General features: G+C 37.8%; 2 protein-coding genes across 2 annotated transcripts; both read right to left on the bottom strand.

Moving 5' to 3' along the window:
• Nucleotides 1-5648: 5648 nt before the first annotated feature.
• LOC131553852 (filensin) lies at nucleotides 5649-9431 on the bottom strand. The gene is made up of 6 exons (XM_058798784.1): nucleotides 9204-9431; nucleotides 8147-8403; nucleotides 6920-7120; nucleotides 6158-6280; nucleotides 5912-6002; nucleotides 5649-5775 (listed from the first exon to the last, which is right to left on the bottom strand). The coding sequence occupies exons 1-6, from the start codon at nucleotides 9300-9302 to the stop codon at nucleotides 5737-5739; spliced, it is 810 nt and encodes a 269-aa protein (XP_058654767.1). The 5' UTR covers nucleotides 9303-9431; the 3' UTR covers nucleotides 5649-5736.
• Nucleotides 9432-12674: 3243 nt separating this feature from the next.
• On the bottom strand, nucleotides 12675-17983 carry leprotl1 (leptin receptor overlapping transcript like 1). Its single transcript, XM_058798001.1, has 4 exons — nucleotides 17832-17983; nucleotides 15995-16070; nucleotides 15734-15920; nucleotides 12675-14672 (listed from the first exon to the last, which is right to left on the bottom strand). Exons 1-4 carry the CDS (start codon nucleotides 17845-17847, stop codon nucleotides 14556-14558), a joined length of 396 nt encoding a protein of 131 aa, XP_058653984.1. The 5' UTR covers nucleotides 17848-17983; the 3' UTR covers nucleotides 12675-14555.
• Between the last annotated feature and the right edge of the window lie 213 nt (nucleotides 17984-18196).

Genomic DNA, 18196 nt, shown 5'->3' with positions numbered 1-18196 from the left:
TTAGCTTAACGCAGAACACGTAGTAAGGTTTTTTTTTTTTTTTAGTTTGTTTATATATATATATATATATATATTATACAGTATCTCACAAAAGTGAGTACACCCCTCACATTTCGGCAATCATTTTAGTATATCTTCTCAAGGGACAATACTATAGAAATGAAACTTGGATATATTTTAGAGTAGTTGATGTGCAGCTTGTATAGCAGTAAAGATTTACTGTCCTCTGAAAATAACTCAACATACAGCCATTATTGTCAAAAAAGCTGGCAACAAAAGTGAGTACACCCTACGTGAAAACAGCTATACGTCATTTAACCATGCAAAGCCACGTCCTATTCATCATGTTCATGTTTTTGTCTGCTTGACAGGACCATACAAATTAGTGTATCTTGTATTAGAGCAGTTACAATTTGGTGCTTTAAGTACAATTCTCTCATACTGACCACTGGATGTTCAACATGGCACCTCATGGCAAAGAACTCTCTGAGGATTTGAGAATTAGAATCGTTGCTCTCCACAAAGATAGCCGAGGCTATAAGAAGATCAGTATCATCCTGAAACTGAGTTACAGTACAGTGGCCAGGGTCATACACTCAGAACAGGCCTCGCAAGGGTCGATCAAAGAAGTTAGATCATTGTGCTGTGCGTCAGGTGCAGAAGCTGGCTTCAAAAAACAGACGTATGAGTTCTGCCAGCATTGCTTTAGAGGTTGCAGAAGTGGAAGGTCAGCTTGTCAGTGCTCAGACCATACGCCACACACTGCAACAAGTCAGTTTGCATGGCCGTCGTCCCAGAGAGAAGATCTTCTGAAGCTGGCTCACAAAAAAGCCTGCAAACAGTTTGCTGAACACAACCTGGCCAAGAGCATGAATTACTGGAACCATGTCCTGTGGTCTGATGAGACTAAGATAAACTTGTTTGGCTCAGATGGTGCCCAGCATGTGTGGCGATGCCCTGGTGAGGAGTACCAAGAAAATTGGGTCTTGCCTACAGTCAAGCATGGCGGTGGTAGCTTCATGGTCTGGTGCTGCAGGTATTGGGGAGCTGCGGCTCATTGACGGAAACACGGATTCCAACATGTACTGTGACATTCTGAAGCAGAACATGAAGCCCTCCCTTCAGAAACTGGGCCGAATGGCAGCTTTCCAACATGATAATGACCCCAAATACACCTTCAAGATGACAACTGCTTTGCTGATGCCGGAGTGGCCAAGTATGTCTCCAGACCTGAACCCTATTGAACACATGTGGGGCATCCTCAAGCGGAAGGTGGAGAAGCACAATGTGTCTAACATCCAGCAGCTCTGTGATGTCTTTGTGGAGGAGTGGAAGAGGATCCCAGCAACAGCCTGCGCAGCTCTGGTGAACTTCAAGACCAGGAGGATTAAGGCAGTGCTAGATAACAATGATGCCCTACAAAATATTGACACTTGGGACACAGTTTTGACATGTTCACTTAGGGTGTACTCTTATTTGTTGCCAGTTATTTGAGAATAATGGCTATATGTTGACTTATATTTAAAGGACAGTAAATTTGTACTTCTATACAAGCTGCACATTGACTACTCTAAAATATATCAAAGTTTCATTTGTGTAGTATTGTCCCTTGAGAAGATATACTGACATTTTTGCTGACATGTAAGGGGTGTACTCACTTTTGTGAAATACTATATATATATATATATATATATACATATATGTATGTACACACGTACATATACATAAAATAAAAAGAAAACAACTAGATAGAATAGAAAAAGTAGAGAATAGAGAAAGCTAGTGTAAGGGGCCTTTTTTAAAAAAAAAGAAAACAAGCAGTTATAAAACAAATAGTATATATGTATATTTGTGTGTGTGTTTGTGCTTATATAGTATGTTGTGTTTAGATGTCTTGTTATATCTGTATAGCCTATTGTTTAGTAAATTATACTGCGTCTTTAGCATTCATTAAAAAATAAATAAAAAGCACTAAGAACACAGTCAGAATACAGCAGCTGCGGTGTAGTTCCACCGTCTGCCAGCAGGGGCCTGGGACCCACGTCTCCATGGCAACATCACAAGAGTCCGACTCACTGATTGGATCAGAGGACTCGCTCCAAACATCTGTTTGAGATGGCAGCTTTACTATTGATATAAGCATGTGGAAACAGCTCTCCATAATAATATTGTTGAATCGTATACAAAAGGCCTGTTCCCTAAACACAAGAGACTTTGAAAACCCCTGACATCACCGGGGAAATCAGTCAGACGTTCAGTCACGTAAGACACGTCTGTTTTTCTACGTAATGACGGTAAGAGGCGTCCAGACTCCCTGCGTCTCATGGAAACCCTCACAAACCCTGAGCTCACACACAGTTCCTGCATGTTACTGTAAATGTAAAGCAGGTTCAGCTCCAGTGCAATGCATTTTAGTTTTTCAAAGCTGCAGGTCTAATAAACTCGCTTGCGTTTAAAGTTTTGGCAGAAATCCCAATGCGACATAAGTAAGAATAAGCTGCTAGTGTTGAGACTGCAGTTCAAACCTAATAATCAAGTGTGAAAAGAGCAAAGACTCAAATCAAACAGTCTGAGCAAGTCGAAGCTAGGCCTATATTATGCATTTTTCTGTTTGAAATGAATAAAAAAGGAAATAATAAACAGAATAAACCACCTTAGCTTGTTTATCTTATCCTAAATCGCTAGAGTTGTCAGGACAGATTTCCCGGGAAAACTGCATACTTAGGCTATATATCCGCAGAATTGGGAAGGTTACTTTGGAAATGTAATAAGTTACAGATTACAAGTTACCCTATTTAAAATGTAATAAGTAGTGTAACTATTTCAATTACTTTATTAAAGTAATGTAACTGATTTTGATTACTTTTCTAAATTTCTAACGAATATGTTCAACTGTTAATCATTTTGAAACAAGTAAAGCAGACAGGGTTAATCTTACAGTAGAACTCAACACTGATTACTGCCAGACTTACACACTCCTTCATTACTTGATTTAAGATTATAATAATTTAATTTTAAAGCACAGCCACCACAAAATCAGACTTTAGCACCGCCTTTTACTTTGGGATCATTCTGAGGTTAAATAGATTTGATATCATAACAAGAAATGATTTAATAGCTGTGATCATGTGTTTGGAATTAAATCTTTGCTATGACAGAAAAAAACTGGCATCTAACAATGTCTTTGAGGGAAAAAAGTTAATCTTAAAAAATAAAGCATATACATAAACAAATAAAACAGTTATTGAATAAGCATCTGTCCTATTCTGTGTCCTAAACTCCTGAAACATTGGTATCTCATATTTTAGAGCAGTCACTGCAATTTGAGAAAGGAATCAATCAAATCTGTATGTGTGTATGAAAATATTCATCTGTACTGTAACTCCTTTTGTAATTGTTAACATTTTCATAAGTAACTGTAATTTAGTTTTTTCTCAGTAACTGTAACAGATTACAATTACATTTATTTTGTAATTAAATTACGTAATTCTGTTACATGTAACTAGTAACTCCCTGACACTGCATATAAAGGAAAGAATATGCAGTGAAAGAAGCTTGAAGCCACAACAGCTTGAACCTCGAAACAATAAAGAGTTTGCAAGAGAAAAAGGAACTTGAAGCCCGTAATAAAACACGAATCAACATAGCTTCATATTCGCTGTCGCTGACATTCACTGTTTATGCTCTTAAAACAATGCCAACTCTAAACCAGTTACTACTTTGTTTAAAAGTCAGAACAACAACAGCATATAAGCTCTTACCGAAGATTTGAGCTACAGGCTTTCCTGTAGCTCAAATAGTAGAGCACGGCGCTAGCAACACCAAGATCATGGGTTCGATTCCCAGGGAAAGCAAGAGCTGATCAAATGTAAAAACTGTAACTTGAATGTAAGTCGCTTTGGATAAAAGCGTCTGCTAAATGCATAAATGTAAATGTAAATATATCCGGCGGATTTCTGTCTTTCAGTTTTTGGAGTTTTAATGTTGTTAGTGACATTTGCATTCATCTGTAATTTAAAAAAAAAAAAAACATCAGATTCATCCGTGCACAACTCATGTGACAACCAAAATAATGTTCCTCCACATACACTTATCCACACTAGTTTCTACAAAATAATAAAATCAATATCTTGTGTCGATGTGTGTTTGTATTTGGTATTAGCAGCCATAAGTGGGGTCATGTACATTCAGCTGATCATGACAAAATAAACCCCTTCAGGGTGATACAAGACCCTCCGATCTTAATTGAGTTTTAGTGATACTGACCGACTGACTGCACATTATCTTTTATATAAAAACATAAGTCTGTGATATGTTCTCATTTGCATAATCTTTGATTATTTAAAAAAAAGAAAAAAAATTAGAATGATGTGAAACTTGGTGACTTTTGTGCCACTTGCTAATATGAATATCTTTAATTAATATCCTAAGGATTTATGGCATGAAAGAAAAATGTATAATTTTGACCCATACAATGTATTGTTGGCTATAAATATACCTGTGCTGCTTATGACTGCTTTTGTGCTCCAGGGTCACGAATGATTACAAAAAGGCTAAATGGTCTTAAAAATTATTTTCACAGTCAAAAATAACCACTATAGTGAAATAAATGAGACATACGAAAAAATATTAAATTTGGGGTAGTCAAATGTTTGTGTTATATGTATGCAAGTATGTACACACACACACACACATAGAGAGAGTCACACACACACACACACACACACACACAGAGAGTCACATACACACACATGTCTGGATCGCTATCCTCAATTTAGGTCCCCACCGTGACACGAGTCCCCATGAGTCTGTGTGTATTCAGGTTTAAGTCCCCACCTGAATAGAAAAACAGGTACACACACACACACGCACGGACGCACACACAAAAAATGTATAGTCTGAATGCGCTGTAAGTCACTTCGTCTGCTAAATGCATAAGTGTAAATGTAAATATAGACTGCCAAGTGTGACTCCTAAGTGAGGAATAGCAGAGGACTAGATTAATGTGTGTGATGTTGCAGATATAAACTCATTAGCAGCGCTCTAATACAGTTTGTGTACAAATATTTGTGACTCTGAAGGTCTGATGTGAGCGCCGACAGATTTCCCTGTAAACAGCAGGAAGAGTGCACCGACGTCCAGCACGGCTCATATCACAGCAGTCTGGGTTTCATGGATCACTGAGAAACACATTTCTGAGGTCAGACAGAGTCGAGGTGGATCGGAGGACATTCACATCTTCTGCTACCATCAGGAGCTCCAGCTCTGCAGACGTCGAGTTGTGTCTGTAGTTTGGAAAGATGTGAAATACATCCCAGCTTTGTAGATGAGAAACACTCTTGACCTGCTCCCTGAGGTTCGATATGACGGTCAGTGGTAGAACATCACCATCTAGTGTCTATACACTCTCACAACCTCTGACAACATGCAGTTCAATAGAAATTCAGCCAATGGGTGCATACAGTATAATACAATGTGATTTGCTAGATATTGCATGTAAATGCATTAAACTGGAATAAACTGCATAACATTTATTGTAATTCTGGTGACCCTGAATCACCAGAGAACAAACAGCAAAACAAATAAAAGTGAAGAACTTGATCTGAACAGCTCTCTTCTTTCATAAACCCTGCATATTTAATAACAGTGATTTCAACAGAACTACAGGTTTAGCGGTTTTTCATGGGTCAGTTTGAATCAGTGTGAGATGTGAAACTCTGGTCTGTGTTTGGATCCTCACGGGGGCTTGAGATGCCCATCTGCTGCCCACTGGCCCTGACAACACCAAATACACATTAAAACAGGCTGCGTACGTGTGTGTGTGTGTGTGTACGTGTGCGTGTGTGTGTGTGTGTGTGTGTGTGCGTGTGAAGCTTCATATATAATAATAACAGTTCATTGTGTTCTGTACCTGCTGTGTGGTGAGTTTGAGCAGGTCTTCATACAGTCTTTTCCATCGGTCCGCCTCAGCCTGGAGGTCAGACATCACCTCAGCACTCCACCTGTGAGGAAACCAGAAAAAAATATAGCGTAATGTATAAATTAAAATAACATCAAAATAAATTAATTAATAAAATTAAATTAAAATTACAAAAAATAAAATACAATACAAAAAAAAAGTGATAAATAAAACACAAAAATTTAATTAAATTAAAACCTGCTGCAGGGTTCTGTGGAACGACTGGAGTGCACAGTATTTCTAATAGTATCCAACTCCACCTGTAACCTGTTCACCCGCAGCTCCAGGGACTCCTTCTCACCTGACAGACAATCCTTAAACCTGCCCACACACACACACACACACATTAATGGAGTGAAACTCTCCATTAATATGACAAGCTGCAGCTCAAAATACATGTTAGATGGAAACATTGTGCATTATGATGGAGTCTGCAGTTCAGTTGCTGACAGTTCAATAGAAACCAGTTGAAAGCATCCAGTCTCTCACACCATTGAAGTCAATGTAAGATTTATCAGTATAGGCCTATACTGTAATACATTTTAGAGAAATTATTGTTGTATCTGACTGTATTAGTCTATATAGAGTGATAGACAATGTAAAAAGAGCAAATGGGAGAAGCAGATGAACAGCAGAACAGCAAAGTTAAAGAGTATAAACTTTATCATGAATTGTGCTCGTATGTTTAAAACACTTCGGCTCTTATATATTCTTATTTCACACATCTATTTATCTACTTCTCACACGATAAATTCTATAAAATGTTTGTGGCATCCCAGGAAAAATCTGCTCATTTTCAAGGGTTTACATACTAGTGAAGTGTCTGTGCGCTTATCAGGGTTGCCAGGTTTTCGCAACAATACCCGCACAATTTCTACTCAAAACTATAGCCCAAAACTATCCCAATCGCGTATCGAGGCGGAGAAAACCGCAGACTTGGCAACACTAGCATTTATGAACCTCTTGACACAGTTCATCCAGCTCCGCTGCTGCTCGCAGAGCCACTCGAACTGTTCGGCCGTTTCACGAAGTTTGTCGAGACTTTCCGAATTCTCGCGCCGCAGTTCCTCCACCGTCCTCTGGTGGGCGCTGTGCTGATCGCGCAGATCCTGCTGAAGGGCTTCATGCGACATCTGGAGATCCATCAGCTCCAGCGATTTACTGATCAATAAAAAAGAAACAAATAAAAAATACAGACTTAAAGGGATAGTTCACCCAAAAATGAAAATTCATGTCGTTCCAAACCTATAAGGCCTTCGTTCATCTTCGGAACGCAAATTAAGATATTCTTTGATGAATTCCAAGAGCTCCATAGACAGCAAGGATCCTAACACGATCCATACAATAATCCATGTGACATCAGTGGTTCAACCTTAATTTTACGAAGCTACGAGAATACTTTTTGTGCGCAAAGAAAACAAAATTAATAACTTTATTCAACAATTTGTTTCCTCCGCATCAACCTATAGCGCCATTTTGGAGAGTAACACATACATAAACAGCGTATGCAATGTATGTACACGGATCCTTGCTGTCTATGGAGCTCTCGGATTTCATCAAAAATATCTTAATTTGTGTTCCGAAGATGAACGAAGGTCTTACGGGTTTGGAACGACATGAATTTTCATTTTTGGGTGAACTATCCCTTTAAGACTATGGACTATGCTATAGATCAATAAACACTGTCCAACAAGCCCTAAAGATCTTGACCGGGACATTCTAAAATACTTAACGTAGCTTAATGCGTTAATAGTGTTTTTAAAAGCCTAAACTTAGTAAACACATTAATAAGGCAGAAGTTTAATTACACGTTGTGTTTACCTCCCTCCGTTATGAGGAAAATGCTTAAAGCGGCTTAATGCATTTAGACTGTTTTTAAAAGACCAAACTCAGTAAACACATTATTAATAAAGCATACTATATACAGACGAGCAGAGCCCATAATAAAACACTGTTTTAATGCATCCTAATAATGGTTTTCTATGGGAGGAAAACACTTAACGTGTTATTAAACGCGTTGCATTCGTATTCTGGACTCATCTGCTTGTCTGTACATAGTATGATTCATTAATAACATGTTTACAGAGTTTGGTCTTTTAAAAACACTGTCTTAACTCATTAAGCCATGTTAAGCGTTTTTCACGTTAAGTGTTTTAGAATGTCCCTCTTAACCCTCTGATTTCCCACCTGTTTAGCTGCATCACTAGGTCTTCTATTTTCTGAGTCTCCTCGCGGAGCTGCGTCTCCAGGACTTCAGCCTGCTGAGCTCTGAGCTGGGCCTCCTGGTGCAGCTCGTCCACCAGGCCCATGAGCTGCGTCTCTGAGCCCTGCAGCTGCTGTAAATCACAGCTCACCTGCTCCAGCTGAAGACACAGCAGAGAGCCGTCTCTCCAGCGCTCCTCCGTCACAGAGATCAAGCGCTGCTGCAGGAGATCGGCCTGATCCTGACACACACACACTCACAGTATATACCGTATACTACATACACTTTATAATAGTATTCAACTATGTGCAACAATAAGCCAATTCCATATAGTAGTTTGAATAAAAATGTTTTGAAAATGTGTTCACCCTCAGTTCATCTGAGATCAGGATGAGTGTGTTTCTTCCTCAGGTTTGTAGAAATGTGTCTCTGCATCAGTGTCTCAGCAATGGATGCTCTGCAGTGAATGGGTGCCGTCAGAATGAGAGTCCAAACAGCTGATAAAAACATCACAATAATCCACAGCACTCCAGTCCATCAGTTAACATCTGGAGAAGTGCATCTCCTGTTGTCTCTCACATCAAAATCCAGTCACATATTTGTTTAGAGCTGTTTTGTCTTGTAAACGCTGCTTGGTCTGCAGATTTCTCTCCTGATTCACACCAGAACACTTCTTCACTGGAGGAAGCGTTATTATGGATTATGGACTTAAAAAACGTCTTAATGCTGGATTTGTTTCAGCTTTTGTCTTCTCCAGATGTCAACTGATGGACTGGAGTGGTGTGGATTATTGTGATGTTTTTATCAGCTGTTTGGACTCTCATTCTGACGGCACCCATTCACTGCAGAGCATCCATTGCTGAGACACTGATGCAGAGACACATTTCTACAAACCTGATGAAGAAACAAACTCATCCTGACATCCGAAGCGGGTGTCTTGGATGAACTGAGGGTGAGCACATTTTTTGGGTCAGTTTGTGTAAAACCGAAAATGCTGCTACCACATACATATTTTTATGGTAAATTATGCTCCAGCTGTACCTGCTGCTTCTGAAATCGCTCCAGCAGTTGATCATATTTGATGCTCAGCTCCACATAGAGCTGCTCTTTCTGACACACACGCACCGACAGACCCTCCATCTCTGCCTGCAGAACCTGCTGACGCTCACCAGACACCAGCAGCTCTCGCTGAAGCACTGCTGCACACACACACACACATACAGGGAGAGAGAGGCACACACACAGAGAGAGAGAGACACACACACACACATACAGGGAGAGAGAGGCACACACACAGGGAGAGAGAGGCACACACACAGAGAGAGAGAGACACACACACACACACACATACAGGGAGAGAGAGACACACACACAGAGAGAGAGAGACACACACACACAGAGAGAGAGAGACACACACACACACACACACACACACACACACACACAGAGAGGCGATAGGCACACAGACACGCACACACACAGAGAGACACACACACACACACAGAGAGACACACACACACACACACACACACACACACACAGAGACACACACACACACACACACACAGAGAAGAGAGAGAGACACACACACACACACACAGAGAGAGAGCGATAGGCACACAGACACGCACACACACAGAGAGAGAGACACACACACACACACACACACACACACACAGAGACACACACACACACACACACACAGAGAGAGGCGATAGGCACACACACACACACACGGAGAGAGAGACACAGACACACACACACACACACAGAGACACACACACACACACACACACACACACACAGGAGAACGATAGGCACACACACAGAGAGAGACACACACACACACACACACACAGAGAGAGAGCGATAGGCACACAGACACGCACACACACACACACACGCACAGACACACACACACACACACACACACACACACACACACACACACACACACACACACAGCAGTATATAATTAGCCGCTTTAAAGCTGAACTTTTCTTGATAATTTTTGACTTGACATGTTCCTTTCTAATATTTGTGACCCTCCCTGTGAAATCCAGGCTGAAGTCACAAAATCGAATTATGAGATTGGATTTCAACCATTAATTTCACTATGATTTAAATATTTGTCATGCTCTTCCTCCGTCAATATTAAAGATATCAAGGTTACATTTTCACAGAATGTTCTTTACCTTATGAAGGATGATTTTATGTAGAGAATAGTAAATCACAATATTGTGAAACATTATTAAAATATCTATTCAAAATGCAGTATCTTTTGAAAATATGCGTAGAAACGAACTAACTGCAGGAATGGTGCAATTAAAATGAAAATCTATAATTAGGGTCATTGTAATATATGAACAAAGTAGTATTTTCATATTTCTGACACATTTCATGCAGTGAGATCAAATAAATGCCATTTTACTTGATCATGTCAAGAGTCAAATAAATGGCATGATTGTAGCAATTAATACATTTAAACTAAAAGCAATTTATGGTTGTTTTCAGGAGTTTTAGGGCTCTGCCTGCAACAATAACCAGCATATCTAAGCATCAGATTTGCGCTCCTACCTTTCTCCTGAGACAGACGGATGCATTTGGCCGTGAGATACTGGATCTGACCGTAATCTTCATCTCTGTCAACTCTGAAAAATCTCCTCATAACCTCCGATCTGATCTGATCTGATCTGATCTGGTCTGGTCTCTCAGTCCTTCAGAGCTGCTCTACAAACATGACAGACGGCTCTCGCTCCGGGGTCCAAATACTCAAACACACACCAACCTGTCAGGAACATCCCTCTCCTGTTTCATTGCAAAATCACTGCTTTACACAAATGTTTTGAAGCCATTCGTTTTTACACACATTTTCAAAACTTTACACAAATCCAAGAATTGCACACAAAATGCAAAATGAAGGTCTGCATTCAAAATATCACAAACACATCTCAAAAGCAAACATCTTTGCCATAATATTAATTCCTGTTAGATTTGTGTGTGTTACATAGAGAACTGTGTGTTGTGTTTTGCAAAAAGTGTTTTATGTAATTAATAGCTGAGAATTAGTGTCTGGTTTTGCAGGTTTGGTGTGGGCTTGTGCTGTTTGAGCGTCAGCTTTCAGAAACTGTGTGATTGAAGTAAAGATTTTGTGTGTAAGCTGCTGAAAAAAAAACTAACACAGTAATTAAAGTGTTAACTAGCTTTAATTCACAATGGGCATTACATTAATTTATTCATGTTTGTTAATGTTAATAAATATACAACTGTTCATTGTTATAGTTCATGCAAGTCAGATGCAACTTTTGATTTTAACACTTTTTTTTTTTTTTAGTAAATGTCTAAATTAATACAAATATGTTTCTTTGTTCATGTTAAGAAATGGAACCTTAATGTAGTGTTACCAGACTTCTGTGCATTGCATTAAACACATTAAACCACCAAATAATCATTATCGTGATTTAAGAAAATATTAATATATAATTTGAAGTATTTATGGTAGTATATCTGTTGTGCTGATTTAAATGTAAAAAAACAACATGTGTGTTCCTGTGGCTCATTGGTAGAGCATTGCGTTAGCAGCGCAAAAGGTCGTGGGTTCATTTCCCAGGGAACACATATACTGATAAAAATGTATAGCCTGAATGCACTGTAAAGTGTCTGCTAAATGCATAAATGTAAACAACATTGTACTACATTGATAAGAATCTAATTAATCACCTTTGAGAATAACGAGAATTACAAAACTCAGTCGTAAAGCATCCAGACTCGTTACAGTAATCAGTTCGGTATGCAAATAATGTCACAATGCAAAAAAGTCTTTATGCATAATTTTTTTTAGGCCTACATCTGTTTATCTTTGATTTGTGACCCAAGCGTGTCTTCTGAGACTGATGCAGATGTGAATTATTGATGGAATCTGATGTAAATCACACAGGCGTGTTTCAGCGAGCAGCGACTCTGCCTCGTTCCACACATACTGAAAACCTGCCTCAGGCCTAATGCTTCCTCTCGTTATCTGATGTTAACTGTGTGATTATTAAAGGACCAGCTCCTCTTCTATTGACTCCAGTGACTAAACTAATGATGGAGTCGGTCAAATCTGAAGAGGACATATACACTGTAAAAAATTATTTTTATAATAAGTTGTAGTGTGCTTTACAAGAAAAGACTATTTAACTATTTCAAAATTCACGTTTACTTAACATTTCTATGTAATGGTTTGTGAAATGCACTGCATTTTTCTGCACTGTAAAAAGTGATGAGTTGAGAAAAATTGAGAAAAACCTGTTGCCTTAAAAAATGTTAAGTAAATGATAATTAAAAAAAAAATAAGTTAAGTGAATTGTCAAGTTCACTCAACTTTTTTTAATTATTTACTTAATTTTAAGGCAACAGGTTTTCTAAATTTTTTTAAGTTAAGTCAACTTATCACTTTTTACAAAAAAACAATTCTAAACCACTTTTTTTTTTTTTTCACGGTACATCAACTGCAATGACAACAAACAAACAATTCCTTTTTTTTCCAAAAATGGCGTTTATTTAAAAAAGAACGAGAAAAGAGGGAAAAAGTCACAATGTTACCTGTGCTGTTTCTGCACAAACAGTGAGATATAAAATAACAGAACATCTCTTGAAAGCTTTAAAGTCAACATGAAACAGCAGTTAAACGCATTCTGCTTCTGTAATGAATGCAAGCACAGAATAAAACACACGAACAGCTCACTGCGGCGTCTCATCTCACAATTCAAGCTTTGTCTCTCACTGTTCCGAGAAAAGAAGTCAGAATTGCAAGATAGAAACAGAACTTGCATTAATTCTGAGTTTACGTCTTGCAGGTCTGTAAATGTATTTTTGTTTTGTTTTCGCCAGAGTAAAAAAAATGAAAAAGGTAATTGCAGGTTTTTAATCTCACAATTACGAGGCAATTGTTATTTCATGATTCTGACTTTGCGAGTTTATATTTCACAAAAAATGTCTGAATTGTGAGAATAAGAAGTTTTACGTTTTTTATTCTATGATATAAACTCACAATTCAGAGCAAAAAAAGTCAGAACTGTGAGATATAAGTCACAATTACTTTTTTTATTTTTAAATTCTGTGACAAACAGTACGAATGTGTGACAGAATTCATCATGAAACAAGTGTAGGACAAGACTTGATCTGATCCTTCAGGAATGGATTGATTGGATGGTGAAAGGTGTCTCTACTTGAATAAAAGGACATAATGAAAGATTATAAGTCCAACTTTATATTTCTCTATTTTTTGAGTAGCATGCACTGGTGAATCACTGCATATAAGATCATCTGGGTCCACTGAGACGTCACGCTGACTTTAAACTCTCGTCTGGAAGCCCAGACCCACTGATTCTACATTAGTTCTGCAGAGATTTATAGAAACTGATGATCCTGTCTTTATATTTGAATGCACATCTTAAATGATGAATATGAGCTACATCTAAAACAAACATGATCTGCTTTTCATTTGCATGTTGATCGTTAGCGGTTACTCTGAGTTTTTCTGCATTTGTGACCCTGGAGCACAAAACCAGTCATAAGGGTCCATTTTTTTTATTGAGATTTATACATCATCTGAATGAATAAGCTTTCCATTGATGTATGTTTTGTTAGGATCAGACAATACTTGAAAATATGAGGGTGTGAAAAAATCTAAATATTGAGAAAATCACCTTTAAAGTTGTTCAAATGAAGTTCTTAGCAATGCATATTACTAATCAAAAATGAAGTTTTGATATATTTACGGTAGGAAATTTACTAAATATCTTCATGGAACATGATCTTAATATCCTAATGATTTTTGGCATAAAAGAAAAATGTATAATTTTGACCCATACGATGTATTGTTGGCTATTGCTACAAATATACCTGTGCTGCTTATGACTGCTTTTGTGCTGCAGGGTCACAAATATGGTTAAAAGAAATGTTTGCGGGAAATGTCTGGGTTTCTCAAGATGCCAAAAGCATCACTATGCAATAAAAACAAACCAACACAATCATCCAAAACAACATAACGAGTGTCAGTCTACGATGTCACGTTTAATACGATAATCAGAAAACGAGAGCAAATAAATAAACTCTGAATAAAAAGAAAGACATCAGCTGAAGAGTAACTGGGGAAAGCAGGGACAAACATCACTCAGACGTCACCAGTGTTTCTGTGCGACCACCTGAACTCACGGAGCGAGAAACGAGAAAAGACACGAAAGAACGTCTATCTGAGGTCAGACCGATCTAAAATTAACAAAATTATTGCACTGGATTCCTGCTTATATCAATGGGCGGCAATTATAAATAAAAACAATCATGTCAGAGTGAGATGAACTGCGGTAACAGTATTATAATGACGCTGCATCGAGGGAAAAGAGTCCTGCTTTACCACTGCTGCCAACTGAAATCATCATTAGAGCCGAACACCAGGAAGAAGCCCAGGATGGTGGCGAAGATCACGATGTTTCCCGTCAGAACCAGAGCACAGGCTCCCCAGGCCATCTGTGGACATCAATTATTCAGTCAACCGTCTGGAAATCAATCTGATCAGTTCATGCTTAAAAAGGCAACGTGGCATCAAATCAGTGCGGCTCTTACTGTGATCAAATCATCAGATCATAATAGATAATGTGCTGCTTTTGACACTCTACTTCAGCCAGAAATGAGCATTAGCTGAAAATGTGTTCACCCTCAGGTCATCTGAGATTAGGATTAACACAGTTTCTTCATCAGGTTTGTGTCTCTGCATCAGTGTCTCAGCAATGGATGCTCTGCAGTGAATGGGTGCCGTCAGAATGAGAGTCTGATAAAAACATCACAATAATCCACAGCACTCCAGTCCATCAGTTAACATCTGGAGAAGACAAAAGCTGAAACACATCCATCAAGATGTTTTTTTTAACTCCATAATCCATAATAAAGCTTCCTCCAGTGAAAAAGTGCGTCTGGTGTCGTCTCTCACATCAAAATCCAGCTACATATTTATTTAGAGCTGTTTTGTCTTGTAAACGCTGCTTGATCTGCAGATTTCTCTCCTGATTCACACCAGAACACTTCTTCACTGGAGGAAGCGTTATTACGGATTATAGACTTGTATTTGAGTTAAAAACGTCTTAATGCTGGATGTGTCTTCTCCAGATGTTAACTGATGGACTGGAGTGCTGTGGATTATTGTGATGTTTTTATCAGCTGTTTGGACTCTCATTCTGACGGCACCCATTCACTGCAGAGCATCCATTGCTGAGACACTGATGCAGAGACACATTTCTACAAACCTGATGAAGAAACAAACTCATCCTGATCTCTGATGAACTGAGGGGAGCACAATTAAATTTTTGTGTCAACTATTAATATATCAAAACATAGAATTGAATCAAGAGCTGCAATCAAATCTATTCATGAAATGTGTATCAATATCCAGCTCTAGCTATTTTTGTCATTATCAGAATCTCATCCTCTGATTCCCGACAGAGAAACCGAACCCCTTCAGACTCCAGCTGAGTGTGCAGTTTCTCAGCGAACGGCGGCTCGTGTTGACTTTAACAGCACGGCTTGATATTTACCACATTAGCGCGGGCGAATATGATGGGCAGCCCGAAGGCGGACACCACGATGCCTGTGGTCAGGAATATGGCCAGCTCTTTGCAGGCGTTGCTGGCCGAGTCTGTGTCGTCCACCACGCGGCGAGAGATGCAGTATGGGATAGGAGACAGAATGTAGAAGAAGAGCAGGAACAGAGGCCAGTACGCACTGCACACAAACACAGCAGCGTTAACAGACGCTCCGCAGGCGTATACAGCGGTTTATATGACAGAGACACTCACTTATAGACGGGCAGAGCACAGCCCAGCATGAGGAACATCAGACCGATCGCTCCTCCAAACGACAGGCTGATCAGAGCTGAAACACAACACAGCACAACATCAGACAAACCGTCTTCAGTGTCTTTAAAGAAGTCTCTTCTGCTCACCAAGCCTGCATTTATTTGATCCAAAATACAGCAAAAGCAGGAATATTGTGAAATATTTTTACTATTTAAAATAACTGCTTTCTATGTGAATGTCTGTTAAACTGTAATTTATTTCTGTGATCAAAGATGAATTTTAGAATGATTTCTGAAGATCATGTGACACTGAAGACTGGAGTAATGATGCTGAAAATACAGCTGAGCATCACAGAAATAAATTACAGTTTAATAGACATTCACATAGAAAACAGCTGTTTTACATTGTAATAATATTTCACAATTTTTAATTAAAAAACGTACTGTTCAAAAACTTTTGACTGGTAGTTTGTACACATATCATTTAATCTCAATATCAACATATGTAAGATTTAGTCAGTTGAAACCGTTTTGAGGTTAAATGATGTAATTTTGTGTCTCTGACACTGTATTATGTTGAATATTGTTTCTGAGGGATTTGTGGACACGTCAATGTTTTTAGATTTGTGGAGTATTATAGTTTTTATTTTAAAGTAAATTAGACGCTTGGGGTAAAATGAGCTCAGAGTGGCATGTTGTTACTAGGGTTATTATTATTTAATTTAATACTTATTGTAATTAATGATGTTACAATTCCGTATTTCCATTAATTAGATGCACATTTCAGATCGAGGGTTCTTATGGTTAATGACAACTAAAATGAAAACCATTAAAAAAACTGTTACTTGAAATAAAATAAACATTAACTTAATTAGTTATTAGACGTACTAAAATAACCAAAACAATAATTAAAATCTATATCGACATATGAAAAACAAAAATACTAAAAATCACAAAAACACACCAAAATTACAACAACAACAAAAACAAAAAAAGTAAAATTTAAGTTACAAACAAGAAAAGAAACATAAAACAAAAACAGATTCAAAATGCCTTCACTTTTCATTAAGGTCTATAGGCTAATTGAGTGAATTCATGTCATTTACATTAGTATTATGACATATAGTAAATTCAAATATGGACAATTGCATATGTAAATATTCATATAAGTCATATAATTCATCTCTTTTGTCATCAGTTATTCAATTATTCGACTAAACTATCAAAATACAATTTTTCAAAATACATTACACATTACAAAAAAATTTTAATTAACAAAAACTAAATAACCAAATGTTTCTATTTATTTCCTATAGTAACACATTAGCTGATGCTGATATATATATACATATATGAAATAATGTAACATTTGTAAATTCCTTGATATTCCCAAATTGAAATATTAGTCGTGTTATGTTGTCTGATTATGAATTTGCTCAGATTCATAATGATAATATTCATAAAGATTCTCTACAGATGAATAAGACTCATGTGATGATCAGATGATCCGCTCACAACTCAACATAATCTACAATACACAGAAAAAACACTGTGTAAATATATATATATATTATATATTAGTGTTAAACTGTATACGAAATCAGAACATATACGAAGGGAGTAATAACTACATATATATATATATATATATATATATATATATATATACACATATTTCTGTGTTTCTAAGAGAGCTGTATTAGTATTTAAACACAAACAGAGCTGATGTGTGTTTGTTTCTATGGAGGATGTAAATCTGCGGTCGCTAATAAACACCACACCGCTTCCGCGTCGTTATTACACACACACCGCGAACACACACAGCTAAAGCCGCTCACCTTTGATTCCCGCCATTGCGTAGATTCATAAACACTATAATTAATAGGTTGAATAATTAAAGCTAAAGAAACTCCTCGCGCTTCTGCTCCTCCGCACCGCTAGCGCTGCCCTCCACACTGCGCATGCGCAGCGATACCACTTCCGGTGACCGCAAAACATCTCAGACGAACAAGTGTGTAACAAACAATATGTAAATGAAAATGAAAATGAACTACGGATAGACTTTATCGACACATCACATTAAATAAATGTGTTTAACAAAGACCGATTAAATATTACATCACCAAAGGAATGCATATCGTTGCATTTTTTCACTGTTTAAATTAATTAATTATATATATATTATTTAAATAGTCAAAAAAAC

The sequence above is a fragment of the Onychostoma macrolepis genome, chromosome 14 (assembly GCF_012432095.1).
Source record: "Onychostoma macrolepis isolate SWU-2019 chromosome 14, ASM1243209v1, whole genome shotgun sequence".
In the NCBI taxonomy this organism is placed as follows: domain Eukaryota; kingdom Metazoa; phylum Chordata; class Actinopteri; order Cypriniformes; family Cyprinidae; genus Onychostoma; species Onychostoma macrolepis.
The sequence above is the reverse complement of the archived record's forward strand: the minus strand, read 5'-3'. Positions and strand labels throughout refer to the sequence as shown.